This window comes from Sesamum indicum, linkage group LG4, assembly GCF_026168435.1.
Source record: "Sesamum indicum cultivar Baizhima isolate 11 linkage group LG4, ASM2616843v1, whole genome shotgun sequence".
Lineage (NCBI taxonomy): Eukaryota > Viridiplantae > Streptophyta > Magnoliopsida > Lamiales > Pedaliaceae > Sesamum > Sesamum indicum.
The window spans coordinates 1,218,732-1,244,251 of record NC_142660.1 but is presented as its reverse complement, the minus strand read 5'-3'; the positions used below and the strand labels follow the sequence as shown (position 1 = coordinate 1,244,251).

The 25,520-nt window shown below is 34.4% G+C and overlaps 4 protein-coding genes across 4 annotated transcripts; 2 read left to right on the top strand and 2 right to left on the bottom strand.

The window, feature by feature from the left end:
* Positions 1-6,839: 6,839 nt before the first annotated feature.
* LOC105159840 (zeatin O-glucosyltransferase) lies at positions 6,840-8,791 on the top strand. Its single transcript, XM_011077042.3, has one exon. It carries the CDS (start codon positions 6,902-6,904, stop codon positions 8,459-8,461), a length of 1,560 nt encoding a protein of 519 aa, XP_011075344.1. The 5' UTR covers positions 6,840-6,901; the 3' UTR covers positions 8,462-8,791.
* Positions 8,792-13,745: 4,954 nt separating this feature from the next.
* Positions 13,746-15,441, top strand: LOC105159838 (zeatin O-glucosyltransferase). Its single transcript, XM_011077041.3, has one exon. It carries the CDS (start codon positions 13,843-13,845, stop codon positions 15,352-15,354), a length of 1,512 nt encoding a protein of 503 aa, XP_011075343.2. The 5' UTR covers positions 13,746-13,842; the 3' UTR covers positions 15,355-15,441.
* Positions 15,442-16,588: 1,147 nt separating this feature from the next.
* Positions 16,589-20,317, bottom strand: LOC105159837 (transcription initiation factor IIB-2). Its single transcript, XM_011077040.3, has 7 exons — positions 19,670-20,317; positions 18,939-18,963; positions 18,473-18,602; positions 18,250-18,380; positions 18,008-18,096; positions 17,677-17,753; positions 16,589-17,565 (listed from the first exon to the last, which is right to left on the bottom strand). The coding sequence occupies exons 1-7, from the start codon at positions 20,170-20,172 to the stop codon at positions 17,432-17,434; spliced, it is 1,089 nt and encodes a 362-aa protein (XP_011075342.1). The 5' UTR covers positions 20,173-20,317; the 3' UTR covers positions 16,589-17,431.
* Positions 20,318-21,456: 1,139 nt separating this feature from the next.
* Positions 21,457-25,473, bottom strand: LOC105159836 (transcription initiation factor IIB-2). The gene is made up of 7 exons (XM_011077039.3): positions 24,947-25,473; positions 23,892-23,916; positions 23,213-23,342; positions 22,997-23,127; positions 22,760-22,848; positions 22,022-22,098; positions 21,457-21,817 (listed from the first exon to the last, which is right to left on the bottom strand). Exons 1-7 carry the CDS (start codon positions 25,288-25,290, stop codon positions 21,678-21,680), a joined length of 936 nt encoding a protein of 311 aa, XP_011075341.1. The 5' UTR covers positions 25,291-25,473; the 3' UTR covers positions 21,457-21,677.
* Between the last annotated feature and the right edge of the window lie 47 nt (positions 25,474-25,520).

The following is a 25,520-nucleotide window of genomic DNA, read 5'->3' as shown; positions in this document are numbered from 1 at the left end:
TTGTTTCCTACAGAATTGATAATTTCTAGGGATGAACTTAACTTGGGTTTGATTCTTGTGAGTACCGTTCAGAGATTACACATCAACGTGATTAGGGAAAATTTTAATTCGAACTTATTTGATCAAGTTTGAATAAATTATATGACAAGTGTAATATATTTGTCATGTTATTGATGTATAGTTAAGGAAAAACGACCAATCGCATAGTAAGTTTGTCACATTTGGTATGTAATTTGTTTGGTTAAGCTAAACCTGATTAGGACAAGAGTGATAACTTGCTATTTAATTGGTAACTTTCTCTTAACTGTACACCAATTACACGGTAAATGTAATACACTTGTCATATGATTTATTCCTATTTGGCCAAACCAGGTCCAGACTAGAATTTCCCTCTATCATGGAAAAATTCTAGCCCATGATCAATAATCGAAAAATTCTGATTCAATTATATAGCACATACAATACACTTATTGTGTAATTAATGTACAATTCAAATAAAATAATCAATTATTTAATAAGTATATTATATTTAATTTATAATTAATTTGATTGAACCAAAATTTAATTTGAATAAGATTTTTTTGATCAATACGTACCATATGTAAAGAGAAGCAATAATTAATCCTCCATTGTGTTTATGGAAGGTGGAATTCTTGCTTAGTCTATCATGCGCATAAATCAGATATATATAGTTTATTTATTGGTGACAACTATAAGTAAAATAATGTATTAATAATAATGAAGCTAGCTTGGATTCTAATATATAGTCTTGGGATATTTTAATTCCTATAGTAGGATAATTTATATGAAAGTAGGGAGGGAATACATAGAAAATTTGAATTTGATATTTTTTTAATATATAAATAATAGGGTAAATTACATTTTTCCGTCTGAACAATGCATCTTTTTACTTTTTGAAATCTATATATTTTTTATGTTAACTTTTCATCTCAATTTTGCGAATTTGCACTTTACCATATATGATCTTTCATTTGCTGATTTTTTTACCAGGAAAACATCACATATTGTGCATGTGTGAAAAATATCATATCATATCATATAACTCTTAAATATCACATGTGCACTGGATATAATGTTTTTATATCAAAAAACTTGGTGGAAAAATAGTTATAAAATGACAAAGTGCAAAATTTCATAAAAATTGAGATGATAAATGACACAAAAAAAATTTAGATGCTAAAGTATAAAACTATTATAGTTTCGGATGACAAAATGTAATTCACGCTAAATAATATAAGATTCTACATATAATATGCATAAGCAAAAATTTTCGACTACTTTAAATATACATCTTATGGAAAAATTATAATTTAGTCCTATAAGTTAGGGTGTAGCATTTTTTGTCTCATCCGAATCAATTTTCGTAATTTAATTAATAACATTAAAATTTTCGTGATTTTGGTCTTTTTCTGGCATATTCAATCATAAAATTACATTTCATTTGCGCATGACTCAAATAAATTGTAATTTTTAATCTTGTAGATCAATTCGTACATGATCAAAAAATTCTAATAAGCCTCCATATATTATAGGATTAAAATTATAATCAAATTGGGTCATGTGTAATTTTTCATTCAACTTAGTTGAAAAAATAACTAAAACCACCAAAATTCTAAAATTATAGGACTAAATTGTAAAAATCAATTTATATAGAACAAAAAATGCCATTACCCTTAAATTACAGAATTAAAATTAATTTTTTTCTATATCTTATTATCCCAATACATAACTTCACACACACACACACACACACACATATTAGTATTTATTATTTTTATAATGTTATTGATTTTAAAATCTTTCTTAAGTAATAAACCCAAATGATGCTGTTAAGATATTAATTTATTAAATAATTCTTATTTTTTATAAATTAAACTTTTAAAAAAATAAGATAATTCACGTGGTATCATAACCAGATTTTGAATTCGAAATTCATTGACACTTACATATGAGACGGCTATGTTAAAACATCAAATACTAAATAATTTCCTCTATAATACTTCAAACTTATAAATGAAATTTTCATTTAACAAATATTAATATAATTTTTTTAAATTTTTAATTTAAACTTTTAAATGAAACCACAGTTTGACAAATGAAAACCAGTACAAATTCATATAATACCAAAGTACAATAATGCATGTCAGTAGTGCATGACAAAGTAGTATGTATATTATACAGTAAAAATATCCATTTTTTTTTTAATTTTATTTTCAAGTCATTTCAAATTTTTGGACCCAGTCAACAGCACCTTTCATTTTCTAGATTCATTTGCCGACCTCAATCACAATAAAAATATAGACTAGCTAAATGAATTAATTATATTGTATAATTATATTTAATCAACAATTATTATTAAAATAGAACGACAACTACTATTAAAGTAAATTAATATCTCACATATTAGTAGGATTTGAACTCATAACTTTAAAATCACGAACCTCAGCTTTGTCAGTTAAATTAGGCCTCATTGCCCTTGCTTGCACCTTTCATTACTCTTTTTAAAGAATTATCCAGATTCGTTTTTGACAAGATATGTTCTTACATCTCTGCATCGGTTGAAATTCATCAACCTTGGACTAGATCAATACTATTTTGCTCTCCTGAAAAATAAAATTACCTGATGAAATATTTGCGGAACAAAGTAGTCAGACAGAAGGTTGATTAAAGTTTTTTATTTGAATTAGGTTAATTGATCGAATCAAATTATATAAAATAAGTGTGATATATTTATTATATTATTAATTATATAATCAATGTATTATACTTCCTGTATAATTATTTCAAATAATTCATTTTAAATTAGAATGTATGATGTGTTGATGTGAGAAAACCCGTAAATGGAAAGGATGATGAAAAGTAGGGTTGTTGCCTGTCGGGCGTCGGCAGCCACATATGATCATTGGACGCCTGAGGAAAAGGTACGGCTGTAACGAACAAGTTGTGTTCGAGTCGGACAACAAAAATTGACACAACTCCTACCATCCACTACTTCTATTATATCATATTTATCATGTGTGAGTTCTGTTTCACGTGAAGCCCACTACTCCAATATGCGGTCCGGTCGGAATTGGCTGAATTATATTTTGTGTAAAATACACTTTATTCTGAATTATTTATCATATAACATTATTCTCTAAATTAATAAAAATACCCTTCATATTTTGAATAATTATATTCTTTTTTATATATTTTATATTTTATACATTAAATCATCATCAAATTATTTTTAATTAATTTTTTTAATAAGTGAATAATTTACATTAAAAGTGGAGTATAAATATATCTATATATATTAGATATACAATAAATATGATAGACTAAAATGCATAAAACTCCCTGTGTTTTAAAAAAATTCGCTAAAACCCCCCTTCTATTTTAAAATAGGCAAAAGAACCCCTTTTTGTATTTTTAAACATAGCTCAATCACCCTCTCCATTAAATCTAACTTTAAATCTAACTAACGATGTTAATTTTTTCATAAAATAATCCTTGCACCTTTGCTTCATATATATAATTTTGTATTTTAATGATCGATGGATTAATATTAATTATATCAAAGCCATTAGAGTTAATATATTAATCTTAATTGTTGAATTTTAAATTTATATAAAAAAAAATCAAGAATTCAAATTTTATTGATAAAAAATATTATTTAAAAAGAAACACAAAATCAACACCCACCCCCACCCCTATCCCTACCCCGCTGCCTATCCCTCCCCAATCATCGCCACCCCCACCCTGCCCTGCCTCTCCTCTCCCTTGGGCGACACCGTCGCCCTCAAATCTGGGTGAGTCACCAAAAGAAAGAGGGCGACGGCATCATGATTGGAGCAACGGCGTCGGTGTTGCCTTTCTATGCTTCTAGATAAAAAATAAAAAATAAAAAATTTCACTTAAAAATATATATATTTATATCATAAGAGCATTTTAATAAATAAAAAAAATACTCAGAAACAAGATTTTAAATATTTACAAAAAACATCCTCAAACGCACAAGGAACGTGTGTAATGCACCTTCCGTTAATTAATAATGCGGAAGAGGTGTTTTTTGTTGAGTTTTACAAAACACTTGAGGGTTTTGGCCTATTTCAAAAACACATGAGGGTTTTTAGCTTTTTCAACAAAACACAAAGGTAAAATACATTTTAGCCAACATAATATAACCAACAACCTATATATGCTTCTTAAAAGAAATTGACAAATATATATACTTAAGTGAAAGTTAAATATTTTTTTGGGAAAAACTGAATGAATATATTTTATTATATTTTTTAAAGAAAATATGTTAAAAAATTGATATTTAACTATTCATTTTTATCTAAAAGAATAAATAGTTAATAACTTAATTTTATTATCAAATTAATAAAATCTTTTCATGAATATTTCTATGTATTTGTTGTATTCATTTATTAGTTAATTTTGAATTTGATTATAAAAAAAAAATCGAACTATTTAACTCATTGATTATGTTTTACTTTATTATAAATAAAAGATATTTTTTTTTCAAATAAGAAATTTTTAATTAAACTTAAAATGCAAAATTACTAAAAAAATAATTCTTTGAACTATATATATAATATAACGGCCATATTATCTAAAAATTTAATTATCGGGAGTAAGTGTTACATTTATTAGTTTATGGGGTAATTATTACATGACGAATAGTTTAGGGGTGCAAAGTGTATTTTTACCCTTATATTTTTATCGTGTATTATAGATCGAGTATTTTTAATTAGGAATAATTATATTTTTATTTTGAGATTTAGTTTAATTACATTTAGCATTCGTGAGGTTTGCTTTCGTTGTTATGTTAGTCAAAATTCAACAAATTTACTGATATTAATAAAAAAAATTCATAAAAAATCTATATTTAACCTAGAAAACTTATCATTTACTTATAGTAGGTTAAATAAATTTTTTTGTAATTAAATTATTCTTATACGTTTTCACGCGTTAATACATGTAATGGGGTATATCTTCACCATTATAAGAGTAATTTAGTCCAAAAAAAATTGTTTGACCTGCAATAAGTACAATTTTTATTTATTTATATTTTTGTTAATAGCAGCAAATTCAATGAATTTTAACTAATGAGATGACATTTGTTAGATGAAAGCAAATCTCATAAGTGTTAAACGTAATTTTCTAAACCACAGGGGATCTATATATCATTACATTGAACCTCCAGAGAGGATAGGCAACTATCCCTTTTAATTATATAACTTACTTCATTTATACTTTTTTTTATTGGACAAATATAGACTTGAACATCTCATATTTGGTCATTTTTTTCGGCGAATTCGATTCTGCATTGGCGATTTTGATGCAAACGATCTATAATTAAATGATTAAAAATGAGATATGCTCCAGTGTGAACGAGATCGAAACTGTCACCAAAAAACTAAATTTATCAAAAAAAATAATCAAATGTGTAAATTAAATAAGTTCTAGAACTAAAAATACTAATCAATCTATAATTTTAGGACAAGAAATATAATTTTGCTGTCGGAATATCATATCATCCGTCAATCACTTCCTTTTCAACTAATTACGTCTCTCAATCAGGGTTAATAACTCATGCATGCACAGGTAAGAATTCTATTTGTTCTTATGTGGGTTTCGTGCATGTTCAGAACCCAGCAAAGTTTGAATTCATTTCAGACAATATTTGACTACTCTTGGACAGGACCACATTCCTCTCACAATTTCATATATACACTAATACTTAGAAAACACATTTAATTTTAAACTGAGGTTTGGTTCTGTAGAAATTTAGGAAATAATTTTTTTCAAAAAAATATATATACAAATAAAATTAAAGGATATGGAAAATAATTTTTTGATTTTACACAATAGTTTCATGCTAACACGTATATGATATATCTTATTTTAAACTATATATTCTAATTTTAAATAAAGGTGTATGACAATAATCACACGATAAGGTGCACAGTAGGCCGAATTATGTTAATCTAACTCTGGATCGGATTGACCCAATAAAAAAATGTCTTGGTCCAGTCCAGCCTAGTGGTCCGAAACAGCTTGGTCCGGGCTAGTGGCCTGGCCCAATTGAACTAATTTTTTTAAATAATGCATCACATGTAACTTTTTATTTTATTTTATTTTATTTTATTTTAAATTGACTATACTACTTACTATGTTTTTTAAAATTTTAAAATCTAAAACTTTTATCTTTATTGTTTTACTATTAAATTTTTATTACATTAATTCATATACTCTTTATTTAGTTTTTTCAAAGTTTATTTTTAAGTTTTTCTTTCGGCTTGTTTATTATTATAAGCTTGTTAATTAAATAATTATTTAAGTTATGTAGTTTTAACTACTCTTTTTTTTAGTTATAAATTTTATTTAATTTAATTTATTATTTATTTATTTTCTAAAATAAGCATAAACTTAAGTAATTATTTAAAAAAAATCAATTTCCAAAAAAAAATAATAATAAAACATGTCTAATCAGGTTAGTCCATGAGCCGAGCCTGAATTTAAAAATCAACTCAATAGGCCGATCATGATCCGAAATCGAGCTTTTTCAAACTGGTCTGTGCCGATCCTAAATCAATCCAGCCCATTGTAAAATTTGAATCACACATAAATATTATTACATTAAAGATGGGCGGCAGAAGGACTTTTATAGAAATATATATAATAAAAAATATTATTATATATAGTTGTGTTTTTTTTTTCAATTTTTGTATCGTGTTACCGTGTTCTTATCCATATATCATCGATTGACCCTTATCTCATGGGATTAAATGTAATTTCACTTAAATTATGATATATGAAGAAATTGGACTGCTTTCTGTTGTCCCGAAACGGAAAAGAAAATCTTATCTTGACTATGATCCTCTTCATTTAAATGCAGGTAATGCATGTGACAGAAAAGACGACAGAAAGCAGTGACAATTTCTTCATTGGGTTTACAAATTCAGGCACTGTTCGGAAAGGTACCATAAACCCTCTCCAGCCATTCTTAACTAAACAAACTTGTCCAATCAATATGGCCAACAATCATGCTGCCCAGCAAAATGGTTACAAGAGAACACAATCTTCCGATGTGGCGGTGGTGATGGTGCCGCTGCCGGCCCAGGGCCATCTCAACCAGCTCCTCCACCTCTCCCGCATGGTCTCCGCCCGCAACATTCCCGTTTATTACATCGGCGCCGCCACCCACATCCGCCAGGCCCGACTTAGAGTCCAGGGCTGGAACCCGTCAGGCGTTTCCAACATACAGTTCCACGAATTCCCACAAACTCCTTTCGAAAACCCTCTTCCTGATCCTAATGCACCAACGAAATTCCCTGGACAGATTCTTCCTTCACTCATGGCTTCCATGCTTCTCCGGGGGCCTGTCTACCGATTCGTAGAGGGGATTTCCAGGGCATTCAGAAGGGCAGTTGTGATTTACGATTCTTTAATGTCTTATGTTGTCCAGGACATTGATTCTCTCCAAAATGCTGTTTGTTACAGTTTCCGGAGTATATCGGCTTTCGCTGTGTCCTCGTGGGAAGCCCTGGATTCGCCTGATGATTTACCAATTGAAGCAGAGATTCTGAAAGACATTCCATCCCTCGATGGCTATTACCCGCCGGAATTTGCGGAGTTCTTGAATTTGCAGAGCGGGAGTAGGAAGATTTTCTCCGGGGAGATTTACAACTCGTGTAGAGAAATAGAGGGTTTATACCTGGATTTGCTCGAGAAAAGGAAGAGGAATGGAGCAGAAAAGCTATGGGCTATAGGCCCATTCAATCTTGTATCTGTACCTGAAGAAAGGGACTTCAGAAATCGTCACAAATCCTTACAGTGGCTCGACAGACAGGGACTAAATTCCGTGATCTTTGTTTCTTTCGGCACGACATCTTCATTGTCGGATGAACAGATCAAAGAAATCGCGTTTGGGTTGGAAAGAAGTGGGCAGAAGTTCATATGGGTGCTCAGGGACGCGGATAAAGGAGACATTTTCGCAGGAGAAGTGAGGGAATCTGAACTGCCTGACGGGTTTGAAAAGAGAGTTAAAGAAAGAGGGGTTGTGGTGAGGGATTGGGCACCCCAGTTGGAGATTCTTTGCCACCCGTCGACAGGTGGTTTTATGAGCCATTGTGGGTGGAATTCGTGCTTAGAAAGTATCAGCATGGGAGTGCCGATGGCAACCTGGCCCCTGCATTCGGACCAGCCGGGCAATGCTGTCTTAATGACACAGGTTTTGAAGATTGGTGTGCAGGTCAAGTGTTGGAGCCGTCAGGATGAATTGGTCTCGTCGTTAACAGTCGAAACGGCTGTAAGGAAATTGATGATGTCGGAGGAGGGAGATTGGGTAAGGAAAAGGGCTGCAGAATTAGGGGATGCTGTAAAGAAATCGGTGGAGGGAGGAGTCATCCGCAAGGAGATCGATTCCTTCATTGATCATATTACTGCATAAACATAATTCCAGTTGAAGTCGAGGCATTCACGATAATACTTATAACAATATTTCACATCAATCACAACATTATCATAGTTTTTGAGATTACTGCAGCATAGTTCAAATTAAGATTTCTTTCTATCCAAAATATGATTGTTTATGTATACATATCCTTTTCCAAGAATCATCTGGTCCCAAGAAGGCAATTGTAAGCAGGAAATGTACTTCTTGCACCGATTCAGCAATCCTCTGACAACGTTGATTATCATATTAGATTAAAGTATCTATCTCCATAGATGTATAATCTCATGTAACAAGTATTTGTCTATAGTGCAAGCACTTTCAAGATGCTAGCTGTATGCCTGTATCGATCTACACATGAAGATCATGAAAGCAACCGGATTTCGAGGTGTCTGTTTGGATGACGTAACTTGCCTCGATAATTAAGGCAGTCGGACTTAAATACTAGCAAAAAATTAGGCCCCGGGGCCCCTAATAACATAGTGGGAGATTCCAATTACGATTTCTATACATATTTTTAAAGTTCAAACGTAAGTGATGATTATGACATACACATGCAAAACAAATTTCCATTGTAATAAAGGGAATCTTGGAAATGTCTGTTACATTTATAATATTTACGGATAATTATACTTTCTCATTTATGAAATTTGATGTGATTATATATGATTTTTTTTTTATAATTTGAAAAATTACATCTAATACCCATAAAATTTATTTTCGTTTAATAAATAAGTATATATGTTAGTGATAGGACTACATTTATTATAATTTCAAGTGGTATTTTGCTATCTTTTGCGACTAAAATACTCCCAATCAAATGTCATATTCCAACATTAACTTATAATGGATTGAGGAAGTGAAAAAGAGAGAAAGAAGCCAGACCAATATTTGGACAGATTAGAAGGATGAGTTAGGCGTGCCCACGTCTAAACCTGCGGGAATGGCTGAAAAAAGAAAGTTCAACAGGCGAATTTTAGAAGATTTTGAAATTGATTGGGAGACCTTTGGTTGAATGGAAACTATCTTTGCTAGAAGAATCCTTTTAAGACAATAATTTTATTTCCTTAGGACCTTTAGTTTTATTAGAAATCTACTTTTCATAGTTCTAATAGAATTATGTAACTAGTAGTATATATTTGATGTAATTCACCATATGGACAACTTTGGATTTTTTATTCTCTGTAATTTTTATGAAATTTTCTCTTTAACATTCTAAGCTAGTTCTTTTAATTTCGATTATAGACTCGGTAAATGGTTAATTCCAATGCGTTGTGAGATCTATTTTATACTTTCTACTTTCATTTATATTGGTATTTATGTTATTCTCTGTGCTTTCATTACAAATAATTTGATTTAAGAATGATAGGTACCGTTATTCATTGTTAAGAATATTTGTCTAGCCAATAATGAACATGCAAATCTATAATTATTTGTTTAGTTCAACAACTAGTAGTAATGTAACATAATTGATTATGTCGTAGTTTTTTATTATGTTGTGGAGAATGCACAAACTTAAATGAATCCTCGTAGGAACTTATTGGTTATAATTGGGCCTTTTAGTTCTTAATGTTGTTGGTAAATTAAATCTTGACAATATTCCCAAGGTGGTTTACTGATTAGTGATTTAGTCAACGGGCGTTCTTTGACTATCGACAAGGTAAGAAATGTGAGGTTGTTAGGTCGTACCAATGATCATAACTAATTTATTTTTTATGAATGATTGTCATCTTTGCATCTATGATTAACCGTGAAATTGAGCATGATTCTGTTTTAAACTGGAATGTTCCTCTTATATTTACTCCTTTTTTAAAATACTCTTTTATTCTAGTTAATTTTATATTTAGATTTTAATCAAAATCCCCCTCCCCCCTTTAACTTTCACTTATATTCTTAAAAGTAATTAATTTAAAATCAATCTCCGTGGATTCAACCATACTCACTATTTTTATAAGTTTTAATAGGATAATATTTGTGGTGGATCGACACTCATCATATTTTTGTGTTGTTCTCGAGGATTGGTGTCTTTAAATTAATTTCTTTTTGTTACTTGTTCTTATTACTTAGTTTTTTAATACCACAATCTTCTCTTATAGGTGAACTTGAACTTGATTCAGAGATCGAAAAGACCGCATGTAGACTCCAAAAAGACACTGAGCAACACAAAGGAGAGGTCTCTACCTACTCTGAAACAGAAGCAGATTTCGAGCTAGACGTGCCCACCTCTAGCAACTCTAAAGAAGAAGTCATGGCTCAAAATTCGGAAGGGACGACTAATGAGAAGACTTCTCTTGACTTAAGTCAACAACCTCTTTGCATTGAATATCCAACTTTAGATATTAATTTTGAATTTAAATCTAGCCTTATTCACTTGTTTCCTACTTTTCGTGGCCATGCAGGTGAAGACCCACACAAACATCTCAAGAAATTTTATGTGGTATATTCCGACATGAGATCTCAATGTGTCACCGAAGAGCAAGTCAAACTGCGAGCTTTTCCATTCTCTTTGGGGGATAGAGCAGAGGATTGGCTCTATTCTCTACTTTCGGGATCCATCATTAGTCGAAATGAGCTCAAAAAGTAATTTTTTGAAAACTACTTCCCCACCTCACAAACTATAACTATCTAGAAAGAAATAAGTGGAATACGTCAACTTTTAGGAGAAAATTTCCGTGAGTATTGGGGAAGATTCAAGCAGTTAGCAAAGAGTTGTCCTCATCACCAAATTTTGCACCACTTCTGATTCAACATTTCTATGAAGGATTGTTTGAGATGAATAGAAGCTTGGTAGATGCAGCTAGTGGAGGTGTTTTGTATAACGAAACTCAACAAGCAAGCTAATCACAATCATGGCATCTAACATTCAATAATTTGGCAGTAGAAATGACAACCCACCACAACAAGTAAATGAGGTAAGTACTTCCATCGATGAACGTTTAGATAAATTTACCTCTCTTGTGGAAAAATTTATAATGGGAAGCAATCAACAAGTCAAACCTTGTGGCATATGTACATCTTCGGGTCACTTTACCGATACTTGTCCTACACTCCAAGAAGAACCCACCATACATGCCAATATCATAGGAGGATTTTCTTGACCATCACAAAGGGGATAAGATCCCTTTTCCAGTACATATAACCATTGATGGATAGACCACCCGAATTTGGGATATGACAATCAATCTCAAATTTTCAAAGACCTCCATACCAACAATTACCACCACCCCTTCAAACTAACTCCAACTCAGGTATGCCCCTAGAGGATATCGTGAAAGCACTCGTCATGAGTACTCAATAATTCCAACAGACTCACAAATTCCAACAAGAAACTCATGCAATCATCCAAAATTTGGAGGCTCAAATGAGTCAATTGGTATCATCCATCAGTCGCTTGGAATCTCAAGGTAAGTTGTCCTTCCAAACTATCATTAATCCTAAGCAAAACGTTAGTGCTATTGTCTTGTGTAGTAAAAGGAGTTACAACCCAAAAATAGCACTAGGTATGGGCACACACAGCAGGGCAAAACAAAGGAGGAACTCAGAATTCCTCCAAAACAAGTCGAAAAGCTTGACCTAACAAAAAAAGAGCATCATAAGGTGTTTATACCAAACCTCCCATCCCAGAAAGATTTGTCAAATCCAAAAAGGAGGAAGAGGAGAAGAAGATCCTTGAAACTTTACGTAAAGTTGAGGTAAATATTCCCTTGCTCGATGCATGGCTCAACGTGATATGGTTGGACAACGACAGATTTGGAGGAGGGAGAAAGTCGATCGTCACATTGAGTGAAGAACACGATCAATCCATGTTCTCCAACACGACCGTGTTCTCCAAGTTTTGTTAGCTTTTCCACCAATTTTAACAGTTGGATCAAAATTATAACATTTTGAAAAAAATTAGAGACCACAATCGTGCCTCAAAATATATATTTAGGGACCAAAATCAATTTTATCCCTAATATAGAGACCAAAAATACAATTTACCCTTCCAAAACTAAAGATCTAGTTTTTATGAGAATTTTATCTCTTAACATAATAATTTTATTTTTAAAATTATCTTTCCATTTATTAATACAGTAAACATATCATCTATATATCTAAACTGACATAATTCCATTGACTGGCTTGTATATAAGTGGTAGTAAAATCGACCTATAAATAAATAATTTTCTGTAATTTTAGGACTTTAGTCTGAATTTGATGACATGAACTAAATTAAAACTTGTAAAATTGGGGTTTTTGCTGACTGTTATTTTTTTTAAATAAATGATACCACCTAAGCAATGACTTGACAAAAAAATTAATTTTTATATAATATAAAGTTTAAAAAAAAAAGTAATAATCCCCTACTCCTCCCCCAATCCCCGCCACCTCACTGTCGACCCCCTAAGAAAGGGGCGACAGCAAACCTTCCTACATAGCGAAGCTACACACCGTCGCCCCCAGCACCACTGGGCCACGACATCTATGCAACCGCCATTGCCCAGTTGTGCGTTGGGGAACAGCAATGCCGTCTAGTGGTGCTCGACGCACAGTCACCCCTTTTTTGGGGACGGGGATTGAGGGTTATCTTTTTATTTAAATTTAAATTATATAAAATAGTAAGTTTATTCTTTAAAATCTATAATTTCTATAAAATAATAATTTTATATATCTATATTTTTCTATTGTGTCGAAAATATATTTAAATTAATTTTTTTTTTCTGAAGTTAATATATTGAGTTATATATTTTATTCTAATTTATAATATATTGTAAAACGTATAAGATCATTTATTATATCCACACATACACGCCGTATTATGAAAACTAGTATAAAATATAAATTCAAAAAAAAAATTATACAATTTGAGGTTTTTCATGTAAGTACTTATGTGGGTGATAAGAGATAATAAAATATATATATATATATATATATATACATATCCAGTCAGTATGAAACCTTCAAATAAAAAAGTATTTCTTCCTTTTTTATGTGGCATTGTCATTTAAAAAAAAAAATCAGTAAAAATCCCAATTTTATAACCCCTAATCTAGTTCATGTCATCAAATTCCAGCAAGTTTTAAGAATTCGATGATCAAAGTCCTGAAATTACAAAAAATTATCCAATTATAGGTCAATTTTGCTACCGCAAAATTAGTGTCCTTATTTCGCTAACTTTCTTATATAAAGGGTAGTAAATGCAATTAATTTGAACTCGTTTTTCTTGTAATTATCATCACTGTAGCCGGCTTGGAAGGTAATTGGCCAGAAATTCATATTGTTATAGTAGTATTAATAGATAGAAAAGCAGTGATAGAACAATGCTCGTTAACATTGATTGACATTTGATTCTTTGGCCGACTCTTGGTAGAAATTATTGCATCTTCTTGGAAGGATCCATGATGATGTTCATGTCTTATATAAAGGTCCGGAGACAGCATTATTGGAAGAGCCAAAAAGCCGTCTGTGTTCGAATGGCAAATCATCTTGCTATGGAAAACCTTAGCCAAAACAACCATCAAAATAGCGTCGAAAAGGTCTCGGTGGCCGTGGTCATGGTGCCGCTTCCAGCACAAGGCCATCTCAACCAGCTCCTCCACCTCTCCCGCCTCATCTCCGCCTACAACATACCGGTCCATTTCGTCGGCACCACCACGCACAACCGCCAGGCCAAGCTTCGGATCCACGGCTGGGACCCATCAGCCATCACAAACATCTATTTCCATGACTTCCCAACACCTCATTTCAGCAACCCCCTTCCAGACCCCAACGCGGCCATCAAATTTCCCACACAGATCCTCCCATTGCTGCGCGCCTCGACACTCCTCCGTCAGCCTGTTTATGATCTAGTGCAAAGAATTTCTGCCACGGTTGGAAGAGTAGTCGTGGTTTATGATTCTATGATGCCTTATGTTGTGCAAGATATTTGCTCCATTCCAAACGCTGAATCCTATTGTTTCCAAAGCATATCAGCATTTTCTTTGTACTCATTCTACTGGGAAGCCACTGGAAAACCAGTTCTACCAACTGAAGCCAAGCTCGTCGAAGAAGTTCCATCCATGGAAGGCTGCTTTCCACCTGAGTTTGCAGAGATATCAAAATTGCAACTAAACGCTCGAAAATTCAACTCCGGAGACCTTTACAACACATCTCGTGTAATCGAAGGCTTGTACGTCGACTTGATGGCGAAAGAAAAGACTACTGGAACTGAGAGAAACTGGGCTTTGGGACCATTCAATCCAGTTTCAAAACCTCAGAGAAAGGAAACGGATAACCGTGGCGCATGCATGGAATGGCTTGACAAACAGGAGCTGAATTCTGTGATATTCGTCTCTTTTGGAACCACATCTTCTTTATCCAATGAGCAAATTTCTGAGCTAGCTCTCGGCCTGGAAAGAAGCGAGCAGAAGTTCATATGGGTGCTGAGGGATGCAGATAAAGGAGATGTTTTCCAAGGGGAAGTTAGAAGAGCTCCACTGCCCGAAAAATACGAAGAAAGAGTAGAAGGAAGAGGGGTGATAGTGAGGGACTGGGCACCGCAGCTGGAGATTCTAGGCCACCCGTCTACGGGTGGCTTCATCAGTCACTGCGGGTGGAATTCTTGCATAGAGAGCATCAGCATGGGCGTGCCTATAGCAGCTTGGCCGATGCATTCAGACCAGCCCAGGAACGCTGTCCTAATAACAAAGGTGCTCAGAATTGGCGTGGAAATTAAGGATTGGTCTCGACGAGATGAAGTAGTATCGTCAACTACAGTAGAGAAGAGTGTGAGGAGATTGATGGCATCAGGAGAGGGAGATGAGATTAGGAGAAGAGCAGAAGAATTAGGGGATGCTGTTAGGAAGTGTGTGATGAAAGGAGGGATTACAAACATGGAGATGGATGATTTTATTGCCCATATTAGTAGATGAAATTTCTCCATCACAAACATTTTGTGATTGTGTAAAAGCTATAAATATGAATCAAATTCAAGTCATTGACTGGAAATTGAGGGAATATATTTTGATTTCTCAGCCATTTCTGATTCTTCTTTTGAAAAAATTTGGATGCAGCCAAGTAGAATAGGTAGATTTCTTCAACTCTGAGGTGCAACTGCATAATTAATATCCACCAAAATATTTTTCTAATATATAATTATATGAATCACATTTGCACTTTTTTTATTGCATCTACAATATAAAATAGGTAAACTTACATTTATAATCTCACAATATAGGGAATCCAACAAAGAGTGTGCAATTTTCGATTAAACGATCGAAGAAAATTGATCCGAATGGAAATTCTATTTGTACTGAATACCGAACCAAAAATTCTGTTCAGTTTTTAATTTTTTTTTTATATTTCGATTATTCGGTTCGATTTTGATTTTTTATACCGATTAATCGAATTGAACCGATTATCGAATTTTAAAATATATATGTATATATAAATATATTATATTATGAATTTATATATATATATATATATATATATTTTAAATATCTTAATATATGTGCTTATAATAATTAAAAATAATAATTTTATAATTGATACATATATAATTATTAATCATTTATAACAAATAAATTAACATTGTATTTTTTTATAATTTTTTATTAATTCAATAAAAGACCGAACAGAATCGAAATAAATTTGGTTAATACCAAATCAAGTCGAACATTTCAGTTCATTATTCAGTACACCATTTCGACGTACCAAAAGTTAGGTTTCCATTTCGGCATACCAAAAGTTCAATTTCAGTTGACTGAACTAAACACCCTTAGATCAATATTAAATCTTTTTTATGAAATTTTTAAAATAATTTTAAAATTAGAAAAACTCCATATTTTGAGCCTCTATTTTACAAAATTTTTAAAATGATTTCAAAATTAAGAAAACTCAACATATTTGGACCTAGACTTTATGAAAATCGAAATTTCTCAATTTTGGAACCATTTTAAAATTTTTGTAAATTATATAATTAGATGTATCGATTTTTTTTTAATTTAAAAAATTTCATAAAATAAAAAATTAAAAATATTGAACCCCTTATATCAGGAGAATAGAAGTGCAATTTCGCCTATAAAATATAAGGCAAGGCATCAAAATTCGAAGGTTACCAAGCTAGTGGCTTATGACCAACCACATCGGAAAAAACAAAATAAATTTTAAATAAATCTTCCTCGTGCTCCTCATCCATCAGAAAAAAATAAAGTCCAAGTATCAGTGGAAATGAATGTTTTTTTCAGCACAGTTTGCTCAATATACATACATACACAGACACACATCAGTCGAGATTCTTGAGATTCTATGCAAGAGGAGGAGCAATGGCAATGAAGTTGGATAACTCTTTTGCTTTGTTATCCGACTTGGAGGGTGAGCACCACCCACCACCGGCCTCCAAGAAGCTGCCGTCACCAGCAGTGGAGGAGCGGCTGAGCTCCAAGGCTAAGAAACCACCGCTGCATCGACCCTTGGAACATAACAATGCAACAACCAAAAGTCGAAGGATTCAAAAGCACAAGACAAATAAAAACCTGAATAAAGTAGAAGAGATTAAAGCTGATGATATGGCGAAGAAATCTATAGGCGGAAGTAAGACTTCTTCAAGATTGAGAGAGATTTTAGCAAGTATTTTCTTTCTAATTGCTCTGGTGTTTTGCGTCCGGCTCTTCCTCCTCCGTAGTAATGATTTCCAGTTTGTTTGAGTAGCTTTCTAGTAGAGTTCAGTCATACAGACGAGAACAGCTGAAGAATAGCGAAAATGCATCCATATATGTTGATTTATCCATATGGAGGAAATGTTTTACCTTTGTCATAAATTATTGCTTTCAGCATATGAGAAAATTACATGAACCTTTGTATATATATAGATGTATGTAACTATATCGGGATAAAAAGAATTAACTTAAGTAAATCTTCGTCGTACCCGTCGTTCATTAGAAAAAGATATTAGTATCATGTATATAGCATAAATGCCTTTTTCGAGCATACGTTGCTGAAAATATATCAAGGGCTGCAAAGATTCTTGAGGTCATCCTCCTGCGCGTACCAGTTTGGTATGATCTTTGAAAGGTGGGGATACAGATCCTTGTATGAATTTCTTATTGTCCCCTCTGCAACTCCAGTTGCAAGCGATACATCTGTCGGGGCAGTACATTTAGATAGGAGTCAGATAAACATGGACAACCTTGTAATGAAAGAGGCAAAAAGCATCATGACTCATCTAGGTAATGATCGATGACGAAAGTCACCTTTGAGGGGCTTTTTGTCGTCTGAAAGCTGAGTGACTATGTATATAACTGCAGCCGCAATGGAAATGGGGCTCCTCCTGAAACGAACAATAATATGACAAGGTATTAGCAGAAAGGAAATTAGTATTAATTTCGGGCAATTATGCCCAAGAAGCATGTCCAAGGCATATAACTGCCACACGTTCAGTTTGTTTGAAGGAATAGGAACAAGATAAATGAAAAATTAAACCATGCAGCAAGAGAAAAACTTCAAATTTTAGACTCAAATCAACTATTATGCAGCAATATTTACTGATGTACTAAAGCAAGGGAAGGGCAAAGAAAAATATGCCTAATGTCAAATTCTTCTGCCTTCCGGACAGCTTCTTGGGCAGCTTTAACAGTTTGATTTCCCATTCCAAGATTAGAACAAAAGCGTCTCTGAAAGAATAAAGTTGTTAGTAGGTAGGGTATAAAGAGCAAGATCGCTATAATCATTGAGATTATCCAACTACTGCAATAATCCCTTCCCCTTTTCCCTTTTTTTGGAATGAGTTACAGGTTTAGGAGGTCTTTGCTTCATGAAAACCTCACCATGAAATCCCCAGCATGTATAGTCCCTATCTCCACCGACTGACCATTCTCAAGCTCTAGTTGTTTCATGATGTATTCTTTTGCTCGTCCAATTTCCTTCTTTGTTGCCCCATTGGCAACAGAGCATATTTCTAGTTAAAGTCCACATGTTCAAGAAAGGTCATTTATCACAGATAAGTGACAGAGCATCTGCATAATCAAATTTCCGAAACTAGCTACATACCCTTTACGGTGCGGGGCTTGTCTTCTTGCCGGCAAGCTATGTACAAGCAAGCAGCCAATATGGCGTCCTGATTTCTTCCTCTACTCGATTTCTGATCTTCTACCTTCTTGTAAATCTCATTAGCCCGATCCTGAAATTATAACACCATCAAGGAGATACAGAGTAAACAAGAAGAGGATTCAAGATAGAGAAACAATAACGAAACATAAAGATTGCAGCAACACGTGTTCAAGTGAGCAAGCAGTAGAGAATGGTGAACGAATACCTTCGAACAGATAACTGGAAATGAATCTAAAAGCAGAATATCATGGTACGAAAATGTAGCAAGATCCTCATATTATAATCAAGTAAAATGCACACCTGACCCTGGCACTCAGAAATGCACATGTTATTGACTTTAATTTACTAAAATATTTGCATGGCTCAATGGTGCCGTAAGCATGTGGATAGCAAGCATAAAAGGTACCTTTATAGTTGCAACAAGGCCCAACCTGAAAGAAAAGTAGCGACATCAGATACATTACCACTATGTCAATGATCAGAACAATGTTCCAAATCGAACAACCGAGCGCTCAAACAACATTTAGAGAGAGATCGCCAAGATCATTCACAAAGACAGTATGTCTACTGAGCTTCAAATTTCAAAGAAAACATTGATATAGACATCCCAATTGACCAAACTATTGGGCATTCAATCGAAATCCTAAAGACTGAGAAGAAGAAACGAATAGAGGCCCGGAATTTGCAATACTTATCCCAATACAGAGAACCTGCACAAAACATGTTCTTATTCTCTCTGGAATAGTCACTATGGAAGAAAGGAACTTCTGCAAAACCATATAAAAACACACGAGCCCCAAAGCCTAATGCTTCAAGAAACAATTTTGTGATTGACTATGTTCAACCACAATTAAGGAAAAAATAAACATAACACTAAACAAGCCCCACCAACCAAAAAGCTAATGCTTTATCATCAAACCAGCCCAAACAGGAAAATGTAAAGGAAACAAGAACAAATTTTTTACCTAACTAACATCAAACCAAAACGAGGGAACATTATTAAATTGATCCCGTAATAATCAATGATTAATCAATCAGTTAAAATACACCAGTAGAGAACAAATTCACACCAACCAGCCCTTAAATATCAAACCAGCAACAAGTGTCAGATATAACAAAAGAAAATTTGTCTTTCACCTATCCGACATTGTAGCAATACTCTTGAAAGCCAAAATGAGCGATCGATCAGGGTTCGAGCCGCGATTCTGCCAACGTCCCAGCGAGGACGTCAGGAAATCGCTGGTGGTTCCGTTTGGCTTGGAGATAACGGTGGACAGACCACCGTCAGTCAGAAGCGGGTTCGTCGGTCCTCCGACCCGAACCGGATCGTTGTCGCCAGACTCATTGGCGAAGGTCCGCCACTCGGAGGTCTCATCAATGGAGTGAGATTCCAGCACGAGGCCGCACTCGGAGCACACGGTGTCCCCCGCGGCGTGATCGAAAACCACCTCCGTCATCCGCTTGCAGTCGGCGCAGTACACATCCCCCATCACTGTTCTCCGATCAAGCCCACCAAATTTTCTTGCTGAATTAACTGCTAATTGTGCATGAATGTGATTCTTGTTGGGTTGGTTCTCCGCTCGAGAAATGAGAAGGGAATGAGTGGAATTTATAGAGGTTTTGAGGGGTAGAGAGGTCATGTGGGATTCATGGATTGCTCATTGGTGGGATTGCTTCAAAATTCATTGTAATTTATTTACATTATCCGTAGGAGGAGGAAAAGTTCTTTGTTGTTTCGGATCAGCCAAGGTTTTTTATTATTTTCTTTTCTGACATTAGCCGATGTGAGATTATGAATAGGGCAGTTCATGGTTAATAAGGCCGTGTTTGGTGATATTGTTTTTCTGCATGGGGTGAGATTATTAATTTTCAGTTTTTGAAATAATAATTTTCAATTCATTAACTAATCGAAATATATTCTTATGTTCATACCAAAAAATTATACAAAAATTGAAACCATATATTTCCGCTAAAAACTGTTTATAACTTGATTTGGTTAAACATATTGATTATGAATTGGAATTTATAACTGCTGTTATATAATTAAAGAAACACAAGTGAATTAATGTCCATTATTTAATTAGTGAGTTAATTGCATATTACCCTATTAAATCGCAAAAAAAATTCTTAAATAATAATTTTTTTTTAATGTTTAAAAATGAGTACAATACATCACGCATGGCCACGTTGCTCTTCTTTAAATTAAGAGACCTTTTTCTCCTCCATTAATATTTTTATACAAAAATTTATGGTTTTTAACCTTCAATTATTAGACCATTGAAAAAAACACGATAAATCTTGAAATAAATATAATTATCTCAAGGGATTTATGGTAGAAATTGTTTTAGTTATAAGTTAAATTAGATTATGAAAATAAGCTCTCTTTTTCTTCATTTAATTGCGAGAAAGTGAAAATTTGGAGGTAATGAACAATGTTTCTCATGTTATAAATTGTATACTATTCTCCAATTTGCTCCTAATTCACCAAATCATTTTTTTCCTTATCTTTTTTTCGTGAGTTTGAGTGTGTGTCTGTGTGTTTATCTTTCTTGTGCTTGAAAAATGAAGAAATAAGTTAAAAATTTGATAGAAAATCCAGCAAATAGTCCTTTGTCTGTGGATGAAACAAACTAGCAGATGTTGTAGATGAGCCTTCTTCGCCTACAACCAATAGAAATAAACAAACAAGACCCCATGCGGATAACCCTTTTTTCTTATTTTCAAGAAAAAGTGTGTAAAATCTGTCACCCATATCAAAGAGCTTTCTGCATTGGCTACAGTACCAGATTCAATCAAGTTAACCAAGCAATGATGTCGAGTAACAGAGTCGAGAGACTCCGCTCCTTGAACCAAACATAAGACAAGTGTATTTCCAGTGTGAGGATATCTTAAAATAGAAGCAAGCGCGATATCAAAGATAGCAATTTGCAAGAAAGAAGGGCTCGACGGTCGAAGCTCTCGTTCATTCAATAAATCAGTTAACTTGTGTGAAATATTGTAGACAGGTCAATCAAATTCCAGAGTTAGAAATTCTTGACTGTAAGAAAGGGAGGGGTAAATAGTAAAACTGTGTTATATCTCTGTGTCTTCATTCCAACGATGCCCGAGTATCGAGTTAAAAACACGCAATAGTGAAACCTCTGGTTTAGGCTTTAGGACTGCAGAGGTTCTTCAGGTCCCTTTCCTTAGCATACCATTCGGGTATGATCTTGGCGGCGTGGGGGTAGAGATCCCTGTAGGCATTCTTGATAGTCCCTTCTGCAACTGTAGTAGCAATTGAAATGTCTGCAACCATACCATTTACAAATTTCAATAAAGCAACAACGAGTGACACTTAAAATCAAGAATTGGACGACGTGAATTGCAGAAGACTAGCAACATTATGGGGAGCGTCTGAAGGTAAAGACCTCTGAACGTAGGGATCAAAACCTTGAGACTTGTGTGTGCACGGAATCCAGGGAAAATAAATAAGATGGTAAAAGCTCGAACCTCTCAGGGGTTTCTTTGAATCTGAGAGCTGAGTTATCATAAAAATTATTGCTGCAGCAATAGATATAGGGCTCCTCCTGAAATAAAAGGACAATGGAAATATGAGGTAACCATAAGTTCAGAGTAGAAATCTGGGTTACAATACGCGGAACGACTTAACAGCTTTCCATGCTCCTGGTTTACTTGTAAAATATGCTGCTGGGGTTCAAGTCCCATATAAAGCTGAGGTTTTACGTGTAATTCATTATTAAAAAATGTTTTAAGTCAGATATACAAATGAAGATATAGCATTGCCTTTACCCCATTTTTCTGCTTTTCCAACACCCTTTCTTCTCATGCAGTTTGGCTCGTCTTTGAGAAAGAGATAAAGGGTTTACACACTGTATGGAAAGAAGGGGACCATGTTGATAAATAGGCAAACCTTTCTGATTTACATTGGACATTTCATCCTGGAGAGAAAAATGGTTCACACTCCCTTCCCTCCTTTGTATTTATTTCTAGACTGAGAACAGAATTAATTTCAATTTCCAATTTTAGCTACGAAAACAATGAGTATGCAGCTGAGTTTTAAAGCTAACAACAGCCATGGTTGACGGAGGTTCTTACCACTATAGCTTTTTGGAAGTTCAAAATAATCCTGCCTTATATATTACCAGAACCGTGAATGCACCAAAAAGTTTACGGAGAAATATTAAGAAAATAGATAGTAATTGAAAATCAAAGAATATCAAAGAGCACCTAATATCGAAGTCCCCTGCCTTCTGGACAGTTTCTTGGACAGCTTTGACCTCTTCATTGCTCATACCAAGATTGGAGCAGAAACGCCTCTGCAAAAGGAAAAAAAATATATGATATAGCCATCAAAATGAAAATAAAGGAAGGTCATTGCTGTTGAAATATCTAAGGAACACTTGAAAGCCCACAACTAAAAATCTATGCTTACTGTGATTTAACTATTATCAGAGGCAAACTCACCAGATAGTCCCCTGCATGAATGGTACCCATTTCCATTGACTCACCCATCTCAACCTTTAACTGTTTCACAATAAATTCTTTCGCCCGGCCAATTTCTTTTTTTGTCGCCCCAGCAACAATAGAGCATATTTCTAGTTGAGGCCCACAGGTTCAGAAGACTTCAAAAGGGTAATAGTAAATGATAATTATTTACATGCAAGTGAATAAAGGTGGCACCTTTTACAGTGCGTGGCTTGCCTTCCTGACGACAAGCAATATAAATGCAGGCAGCCACAAGAGCTTCCAAGTTTCTTCCTCTTGTACACTTCTGATCTTCCAACCTTTTATATATTTCACTTGCCCGGTCCTTCAGGATAAAGCAGTATTAGGAAACAAAGTCGAACCGTAAAGCCCATGACTAGGATGCAAATACGACAACTTGAGAAATACCAATTTGGTATCGTCATATTACATGAATGTTAACTTGGCAACTTCTTTGAGGCAGATAAATTTCACCAATGTTGATTGCCATTAAGATTATTGATACATAACAGTCAAACTCATGTATGTTGAGAGATCTTGGGGATAAATTTTCTCGATAAAGAACATTGTACAACAATCAATTGAAGCATTCATCCCAAACCATTCACGGCATATAGCATGTAAGCACCAAATACATCCATCACCCCACCACCAAACCTGCCCTCTCTAAAAGAAATTAAAAGTACAAAAACAAAAAAAAAGATGAAGAAGAAGAAGAGGTGCGGAAGTAAGCCAAGAAAAGTGAGGATTGAGGAAAAGAAGGGCAGTGTGTGAGTGTCTTCCAAGATAAAAGAGAGATTAAAATCAGAAAACGGAGGATGAGCTAATTCTCACGCTGCAGTCTGTATCACATTTCACAAGCTTTGACACATACCTTAATGGTGGTTACAAGGCTCAACCTGGAACACGAGGAGAAACAATTAATGTCAGTCATATTTGTTACAACTTGTCGATCATAGTCCAAAAAAGGTAAAAAGTAAAGAATCGTGGAAAGCACAAACTTGGATTGGCACTAGTAACAAATTTGCTCACACTAGATAACCACACAACAATTTCATCATTAGTAGAATCTGGCTATTCACTATCCATACATAATCTCAAGAGACTTGAGTAGATAACAATTAACTTTGCTTCCATCCAACATGATAAATAACTACACAATGATGAAGCATCATCATTCTTCGACAGTTATCAGCAGCAACTCATTAGAGACAAATTCCACATACACATACAAATTACCAAATCGTAAACAACTAAAACAACAAAAGAAACTCTACCATATTTTAAACATCGCACTACGGTGCAATCAGAAATGGATTAGACCAACATATAGCTATATCAAAGTTCAGCGGAAGCAGATATCAAGCCCAAAAAAAAAAATCCGCATTTTACACCAAAACAAGAAAAAACTCAATAAAGTAATAAGCATCCCAGAGAAGGAATGTAAACATTAATTTTCACGTCTTGCTCTATTTCAGCCTTTTGTCAGCTCATTACCGAACTATTCAAGACAACCCAAAACTTGGTTTTGCATAAAAGTACCAAATTTCTGATGATAAACTACAACCAATTCCCCTCAGATAAAGCCATCTTCAGTGCTTCATCCTTGAACCAGCACATTAACAAACCTATAATTTCCTGGCTCCCATTACTTTTCTCATCTTCTTTTCTGTTTTGGTGAAGCTTATATCATTCAAACACTAGTTCAGGTTCCAGAAATGCCAGTCAAGATCGTTATCAAAGCCTAGCACTTCAAAAAAACCCAAAAAACCACAACTATCATGTGCTTAAGGTCTTAATTCTATCATCATATTCAAGAAAACCACTCAAAAAAACCTACCAAAACCCTCCAAAGGTTCCAACTTTCACCACCTCAAAATTCCAAAAACACAACGAATCATCAAAGAACAACAACACATAGTCACAGACCTATCAGCCATGTTAGAAATGGTCTTAAAAGCCAAGACAATAGCCCGGTCCGGATCCCCGCCCCGGTTCTGCAACCGGGACAGCGATGGATCCCCACTCGAGCCATTGGCACCCCGAGAAATAACCGTAGTAAGAGCCGCATCCCCCAGAAGTGGGTTAACGGGTCCACCCACACGATTCGGGTCGTGATCGCCCGAATCATCGGCAAACGTTCTCCACTCAGAGGTCTCATCAATGGAGCGGGCTTCCAGCACAAGCCCACACTCCGAGCACACGGTATCCCCGGCCGCATGATCGAACACCACCTCGGTGTTCCGCTTGCAGTCAGAACAGTAGGAGTCCATCACTTCACCGGATTCTCCGAATCAAAAACCCGGAGATTATCCGAATCGGGTCCACAATACCGTTAATTCAGGTTCCGATTTATCTGGGCTCTGGGGGTAATTCTTGGAGCTCTCGCTCACCCTCTCCCCCTACAATCTGAGCTGGAGAAACCAGAGTACCAATGGAGGTAAGGGTCAAAGGGGGCATACATATATAGAGAAAAGGGAATGTATTTGGATCGGCAAGAATG